Source organism: Ziziphus jujuba, chromosome 1 (genome assembly GCF_031755915.1).
Source record: "Ziziphus jujuba cultivar Dongzao chromosome 1, ASM3175591v1".
NCBI lineage: Eukaryota > Viridiplantae > Streptophyta > Magnoliopsida > Rosales > Rhamnaceae > Ziziphus > Ziziphus jujuba.
The window spans coordinates 36,581,108-36,589,714 of NC_083379.1; the positions used below are offsets into that span (position 1 = coordinate 36,581,108).

At 34.2% G+C, this 8,607-nt stretch overlaps 1 protein-coding gene across 2 annotated transcripts; it reads left to right on the forward strand.

The window, feature by feature from the left end:
- Window positions 1-2,393: 2,393 nt before the first annotated feature.
- On the forward strand, window positions 2,394-8,387 carry LOC112492941 (putative F-box/FBD/LRR-repeat protein At4g03220). 2 transcript variants are annotated; one of them, XM_048467551.2, is made up of 5 exons: window positions 2,394-5,604; window positions 5,859-5,900; window positions 6,488-7,588; window positions 7,675-7,857; window positions 7,950-8,387. In XM_048467551.2, exons 3-5 carry the CDS (start codon window positions 6,530-6,532, stop codon window positions 8,277-8,279), a joined length of 1,572 nt encoding a protein of 523 aa, XP_048323508.2. In that variant the 5' UTR covers window positions 2,394-5,604; window positions 5,859-5,900; window positions 6,488-6,529; the 3' UTR covers window positions 8,280-8,387. The 2 variants fall into 2 exon arrangements, with proteins under 2 accessions (XP_048323508.2, XP_024933444.3); XM_025077676.3 differs by having other exon boundaries at window positions 2,394-7,588.
- The last annotated feature ends 220 nt before the right edge of the window (window positions 8,388-8,607 follow it).

Here is an 8,607-nt window from a genome sequence, read left to right on the forward strand (position 1 = left end):
CAGCACTAGTTAAGTTCCTGAACTTGGTGATATGAGCCACTATCTCAAAAAGACATAATCACAACCATTATAAATGAATTTTCAGAACATAGAACAATTTCAAAAATTCCAAATATCCTTATGATTCCTAAGCTAAACCCTAAACCAATGAAGATGGATTTTCCTGCTAGATTTACAGGATGCTTAAGATCCACATAAAGATGTCCTACCAACCTCAGTGCTGGATACAGACATTAAGATAGATACTTTTCAGAACCCAAGATTTTTCCAACCGACGACCTTGGTGGGCAAATCTATATAGTTCATCGACTCAGAAGACTATAGGTATTTCAGTCCGTCTCCATCACAAAACAGCCTTTGAAAAAGTAGCTTTCACTCTCTTGTATAGTAGTGTATGAGTTGTAAAGACTGATTCCTCTGCCTAATAATTTAAATGTATCAGCCTTGTAAAAGCAAGATTCCTTACTTATATGTGTGTTTATGTGTATTGTAAAAGTAGATTCTCTGCTCCTTTGTAATCTATTATTTTTTCCTCCATCTATAAAAATGAAGTTTTCCTTTATAGTAACCATCAGATAAATATCAATAACATTCCATAGTATTTTCCTTGAAACATAAACTTCTAAGTTTCTTCCTTTCTTGAAAGCCTATAGCTTTATTATGATCTCAGATGTACTTTGAATATTAGTCTGTTCTAGGTTTGTTTCATTCTAAGGTTCTTTCCTATTAGAAAGCAAGATATGCTCTCATAAATCTACTAACACCTTCATACCGATTTTGGAATAAACCAAAAAAGGACTACTTTGATACTATTTGTGCTTTATGTCTTGGCCAAGTGTTTAGTTTGTCCATAGATTTGTTAAGAAGGCAGAAGTGGTATCATATATATATATATATATATATATTTGTTGTCCTAAATGAGGGAAAACAGATCAAAATCATTCTTGTTCAGCACACCAATTCATACGAGGATAAATAACAAAGTGTTCCCTGTCCTCCTTGGCTGCTTGATACGCATGCATGCAAACTTCAGATCAACCCTTTCCCTGCAAGAGCATCCCAAGTCATTCGTATTCCATTCATGGAAGGTCAACGGAAAAATGAATTGAAATAAAATAAAGAAATTGTTAATCAGTGCACGCACTCCAGAAAAGCTAAACCAGGCAGGTCAACGTGGTGGCAAATTCCAAGGGTGCATAATATGACAAAAAGGAATACATGTTATATTCTCTTTGAGTCAAGGATATAAATATTATACTGAATATAAAATATGAAGGTAGCAGGGGTTAGCAAAATGATAGACCTATTTAATTCATACTATTTGTTTTTAAATAAATATACAGTCGGATAAAATATTACACATTATGTTTCCTATACTTGTAAGTTTAACAAAATTTAATCATCCTAGCTCATAATTTCAAGCAGTAGGTAAGGGTTTCACTTCAATTAAACCATTTTCTACACACTGTACCAACATTCAAAATAATTTTTTAAATAGGTGAGAACTGAATATACGACATCAAGATTACTAAGATAAAATTAATGTACTAAAAGATCCAAGAAGTAATGGTTAAGTTTTGGGGTCAAATTGGTCTCATGAATATATGAAGACCCATTTAACATGCACTCCGTGATCTCCCAAAATTATAACAAATTAGTATTACAGCGCTAAAGACCTTGGGCTGGAGAAGGTATAGGTGGCATCAAGACTGTTGTCAATTTAGGTTGGAACATTGGACTCGAATGGGCTGGCTGATTGATTGAGAACACCAGCCACATAAGGATGAACTACTAGAATTTCCTGGGTCGAGATGCCACAATTGAAGAATAAGTATTGGACTCTATTGGGCTAAGCCATTTGAGTTAAAAAAGGAGCCATTTTAGGTCGAGTATTGCAGTGTATTGGGATGAGTTATTGAGCAGGATAATAGAAGTTCACAGAAGGATGAAGTATTAGACTCTCTTAGGCTGAGCTAATTGCTGATTAAGATAATAAGCTATTGAAGGAGGGTAAATTGGACTCTCCATGGTGGGACAAGAAATATTGCACTCTCTTGGGACAAAATGTCACTCAAGACAAATATTGGTCTTTCCTGGATAGAAGAAGGAAATATTGACAATGAAGTATTTGAAGGATAAGTATTTTAGTAAGTACAAATTTGCATATGAAGCAGGAACCTAAAACAGCCTAGATGAAATTAAAGTAAGTTATAAATTCATACTTGAAAGCATTATAAATTCATACTTGAAAGCATTCTCTCTTGGACGAAGATAACAAGTCATTGAGGACGAAGTTTTGGGCCCTCCAAGGTCGAGGCTACAAGCCAAGGAGATGAAGTATTGGAATGGCTACAAAGTCCTGTACGGAGCAGGTACCTGAAACAACCAAAATGGAGTTGATGATGAATTAATACTTGAAAAAGAAGTTTGTTGAGAAATGAGAGTGAATCGAGTATACCACTTCCAGAATACAATGAAGGAATTTAGATTTAATATATTCAGACAGATTCAAGATCTAATAGGTTAACTTTGGGTCAAGTTGGGTTTCAATATATTAAGGCCTATTCTGGTATGGAATCGTCAATCTTCTTAAAGTATAACAAAAAGTTTATAATATCTTCTTCTAATTACACAATAAAAAGTTCATAATATCTTCTTCTAATTACACAACAAGAGTTAGATGCATTTCCATATTATTAGTTTAATCTTAAAATATGCATACGTTTAGAAATATCTAGCATCACAGTAGAGCATAAGAGGAAAAACCAGTGGCTCCATCATAAAAGTATCTGTGCTACGTTACTTGCAGAAAAAGCTGAAAGATGACAAAGATTCAGGTATTCATATAAAGATTAAAGTTTAGGACATTTGCATATAATACTGTTATTGTTCACCCTTTAATTTTCGATGACAAAAATATGAATACCATCCACTTTGCACTGATTTAACAAAAATCTGGAACTTCCTCATATGCTATCTAAAATTCTTTACAAGGAATAAAACAATGGCATCAGTGACTATGTATGAAAAATTTGCGGTGATCGTTGAACTGCTAGAGCCACCATATATTGCACCATGAAAGCTACCAAGAGTGGAGAAGGCTGTCCTTAATAAGATGTTTCTGCTTATCCAACAGGAAGACTGCTTTTCTAAGTCTGAATCAACTAGAGATATAAGGTTACGAATTGCATTATGTGAGGGGTTAAAAAAAAAAAAAAAAATACTGGTTCATCTATGTCCTCTCTCTCCCACTCTCTCCCCTAAGTAGGGATGGAAATTGACACCAGGGTTTCAGTAGTTACAGATACTCAGTTAATGAGGAATTTCTTATTAGGACCAGAGAGGGGAAAAATTCCATACCTTCAGGTATGCTAAGGCAAGGGCAGCAAATAAATTAAATCTCTGGAGAGAAAAATTATTACATTTCTTACCACCATATATAAAGATATACATTACTTATATGTGTGTGTGTGTATAAAATTATATGAAAAGTTGTCTTTTATGTAGATAGAAATATATATTTTACGTTAAAATGAGAATCAAAATACATTTTGTATTTCTTTTTAATTAAATAGATGATATGATGAGAGGCAAGCAGAGACACTAACCGAAGGTAGGGGATCCACCACCTTCCCTGCCTCTTTTACAATGGGGATAAGGTAGAGATGGGGAGAGAATGATAGAGGCAAAAAGGGAAAGGATAGCTAGCGGCCACCCACCGCCATCCTGCACATTGCCATCCTAACCAAATGTCTTCGAAACCTCAGGCAACAACAATTTAACTTTTTGACGACGAAAAAAAAAAAAAAGAAGGTTATTCAAGTTTCTTTATAAAAAGAATTTTCTTTTATTCAAGATTCTTGTCTTGATAATGCCTTTGCCATGAAGGCATTTTGCATCAGCAATCTTCACAAGCCCAGTATCAGTATCACAAGATATAACTTAATAAGTTCACAGAGAACTAAAAATCCAAAGAAAATAACGCGAGAAAATATCTAAAGATCTTGTCTCTAATACCCGTTACAAGTTCCCTGTTTTAATTTTCCAAGTACTCTCTTATGAATTGAAACTTAAGAAGAAATGCAATTTTCTACCTTAAAACCCAAGTTTTCATCAATGTTGTTAACCATAAATAAATAAGAAATGCATCTCTTTTAAATGAACCACAAGGTATTGGTTAGACTTTAAAAAAATCTGCTAAATAATTTTTTTTAAAAAAAAAAAAAAAAAAAAAGAAAAAAAGAAAAAATCTTTGACTTAGACTGCAACCCTATGAATTGTCCTTGGAACTCTTTTAAGTTTCAGAAACGGCAATCATCCAACAAATGGCACATATAGCAAGAGATTGGTCTCATTTTACCATCCACATGTACGGGTATTTTAAATAAAATCAATATGTCAAGGCTGCTAAGTAGTTGCTATTCTAAAAGGCTTAAGCTACTAAGAAATGGATTCAATAATATTGCAACAAGCAAACGAAAAACTTACTAGCCGTCCCTTCACAAGTTGGCCCCACCCATTAATGAGAATCAAATCTGGATCTTGCACAAGTAGAATTGAGAAAACTACCTAAACCATGAATTGCCAGTATTTAAACACAAGAGTAAACAAACTATCACCTTGTGGATGTCGAATAAGATGCTAAAAACCATGACGCCTAGAATCATAAGTTGTAGGAAGTAGATCCAACAATCTACAGGAGACACAACTAAAACCACCAAAAAGATCTCCAATATGAAGTTAGACATACAAGCCAAAAAATTTTACGAAGGCACTCACAAGATAGACTTTCCCAATTTTTAAAGTATTGAATCCACGCTTCATAACGCCCACAATAGCTTTTAAAAAAAAGATGTTTTGACTTATGTAACATATACATACTCTTTCCATAACTACTATGCAATTACTAACGTTTCTCCAAAATAGGCTAACTGATTGCTATTAATGTAAAGCATTTATAACATTGTTTTTTACTTTCAAAAATGGAAAACTTTTATTAAGGCATTCCACAACAAACTAAAATGGAACTTCGGCCTGCTTGATTTTCATCCTAAGGTTAAAAGTAGCATTCTTCTTAGGTTTACAAGACAAATCAAAAGGAAATGTAAAATATTATCGATGAATCAACTCATTTAAAACCATAAAACAGAGATTAAAAGAACAAATTTAGTTTCCTTTAGATGAAACTTTGGCATTTCTATGTGCTACCCCAGATACACCTCAAAAAAATATTATAAGAAAAAATGTAAAATTACTCAAAATAACAAAATGGTTAAACTAAAATAACTCAATCTTTTCAATTTTTACCATCACCAGAAAGCACTGCTGCAAAAAGTGGCCACCCTCAGCCCTTCTCACCATAAACGTGTCATAAAAAAGTTGCCACGCATCAATTTTTTCTTGTGAGCATCTTTTCTTTTGCTTATAACAACAGCAGCCTGACTACCTTGCATCTCCATCCCTCTCTGCCATGAAAATCAACCTAGTGACAAACTAGCATCTTGCCTCACTCTATTCTTACCAAATTTCCATTGTCTCCTCCCTGTCACGACATATAAGTTAGCATATCAACTCATTTTTTTAACTCCTTAAGAGGAATTAGAGGTGAGATGGTTTTTCAAGATTTTGCACGATGATTTTTTCCTATTTAGCTGCTTTAGTGGTTTATATCTCTTATCATTATATGGCCAATTCTATCTCTGATGGATTATTTGAGGCTAGAAAGCCTAAGCTTGCTATCAATTTACAACACTAATTTTACTGATTATTTTTCATTCATAATCTCATCTTAATCATTTGTTAGACATTCTTCTAATATTTCTAGCTGACCCAAATTGTCGTAATAAAAACTCCACCAGGTTCGCTACTATTGTACAACTACAGAATTTTCTTCTAGAAAGGTATATTGTTATAAGTGAATTAATCTAATTTTTATGTTTTCTTAGTTTGCACTAATTAAAATCTATGTTTTCTGTCAATTTAGTGCGTTGCATATTTAGTTTGCCATATTTAATTATTCATCATTGCAATTATCAAATGTCAACTCCTCGAATTCTGTTTTGATATAATGAATTACCAATATGCACATGCATAAACAAAATAATTATCTTGTTCCGTGTTTGGCCATCTCTTTTGAGATGAGATTAAGCAATTTAGTTAACCTAGATGCAAGAAGATAACCTAAATGCAAAAAGAGTAAGGCTCAAAGGATAGCTAGAGGGTCTAAGATATGAGCTTGTGCATATGGCTTCTCAATATAAAATTCAGTTCATTGATGTGCAAGTTAAAATTTCATAGATCTAATAAATTGTCCAAGAATTCACAATTGGCATAGAGTTAACCATTTGATGATCACTTGTTCACCAAATGCAGGTTCATTTCCAAGCAACTTTTCTTCTTCCATAAAATTAACCTAGAAACTCCTATTTTTAAATCATTATGTTCTATAATATGCTCCAAATGCTGACAATTTATTTTTCCTAACCAGCTAATATTGAATAAGATCAATCCTCGCATCCAACCAGAGAGAATGGAAAAATTTGGTGCCCGCAACAACATAGGCAAACAAAGAAAAAGAAAGAAAACATCTGAAGGGATTGATTACATAAGCCACCTACCTGAGGAAATTATACTCCACGTTCTCTCATTCTTACCAATAAAAGAGTTGACTGTGGTCAGCCTCCTATCAAACCTATGGAAATACATGGTAGTGAGCCACTTGTCAAAAGTACCATCAAGTTTAAATCTTGATGAACCAGATATGATCAGAAATTTCATAACAAGAAGTATTTATCAACAAGAATGTGCTGTTTATCACAGATCCTCTAGGCCTCCAAGGAGCTTACACCATGTGGTACGCTTAGCAAGGAAGCACTACATGGATTTTGTAAATCGTACTCTCTTGCTTCACTCTGGATGCACCATCAACGACCTGCATTTTTGTTTCTGTTATGATGGCAGTGATGGATACAAAAAAAGGATTAATAGCTGGCTCCGTTTTGCCTTGACCAACAACATTAAAGAGATTGAACTAGATTTCTCTGAAGGAGAACTACACAGATCCAACGCCTTGGTTCAACCATATGAATTTCCTCTAGGCTGTTTTTCACCCAGGATGTTGAACACTTTGATCCTGAAGTACTGTAAGCTCAGAGCACTTTGTTTTGGAGTTCTTCGATCTCTTCAAAGGTTATGTTTGCAGCAGGTAAAAATCCTTAAATGCTCAATAGGTGAAATAGTATCCAAATGTCCCATTCTAGAAGAGGTGAGTCTAGAATACTGCACCTTTCCTAATGACTTTATGGTGAACAAACGAGACATGAAGATCAAGAGATTGTCATTGATTGAATGCCAAACAGTAGACTGGCCCATGTTTGCTATAAATATATCAGTTCCAGACCTGTCAATGTTGACAATAGTGGGAAGATACCTCATGACTTCAAGGATTCGAAAAGCGGTGCATCTTCTAGATGTTATAATAGACATCAACCAGTTATATGCGGACCATGTACAAGGAGATGCTCTAGGTTCACTGTTGAATGGTTTGAGCCACAGCCAAACCCTTATATTAACCACTTGGTGCATTCAGGTAGCAACTTGTGCCTCCTATTATCTTTATTCTTCAAAGCTTTAACACATTTGGGGTCTTATCTCATAAAATTTCCTATTTTGGAGGTTCTGCCTACGGGAGAAAATTTGCTACACCAATTGCCAATTCCACTCCAAAATCTGAAGCACTTAAAATTGGTGGTGGGCTTAGTGAAACAAGAACTCCCTGGAATATCTTGCCTATTAAGAAGTTGCCCCAACTTGGAGAATTTAACTCTAGAAATGCAAGAACCTTTCAATGTTGATTGGGTAGAAAACTAAACATTTCCATTTTACTTTTCAAAATTAACATTGGACACCACTAATCTAAGGTTTTTATGTATTGTTTATCAATGCAACAGGCAGAATTTGAAGAAGACATTCCAGACATATTGAACTTTGAAGAGCACAGTTACTGGGAACTGCAGAATTTGCCATTCAGTTGTCTGCAAAACTATCTCAAGCAAATAAAAATAAGTGGGTTTACAGGAAGAACTAATGAGATGCAGATGATTCGCTTTTTACTGGAAAATGCAGGAGTACTGGAAAAGATGGAGATCTACCATAGCCCTCAACAAGAAATTGATTCTACAGGGTTCCAAGACAACTTACATCATCTGCTAAACTTACCAAGGGCATCTCCTCGAGCACAAATGGAAATTTTCACAAATTTCCAGTTCAACAATATGTGATGTTCTTTAAATTTTCTTGTCATGTTTAATACTTTCTGTTTTGTTCTTCTTTTGGTCGTTTTTAAAGTGTAAGTGTCATCGTTCTAATATATGAAAGTGTTTACTGAAGGTACCATATGTTTCATATTTAACTGATTTCAACCTTTTGTTGGCACAATAAGTACCCTAACAAACTTTTAAGCATCTAATTTTATGTTAGCTAAGAGATGCTCCACAAAATAAAAAAATAAAAAATTCTCAAACTCTTGGTCATACATTTGCATAGGCACAAGATGGTAGAGGATGTTACTCGGAAAAGGTAAATATGAAATGTTGTTTGATCATATAA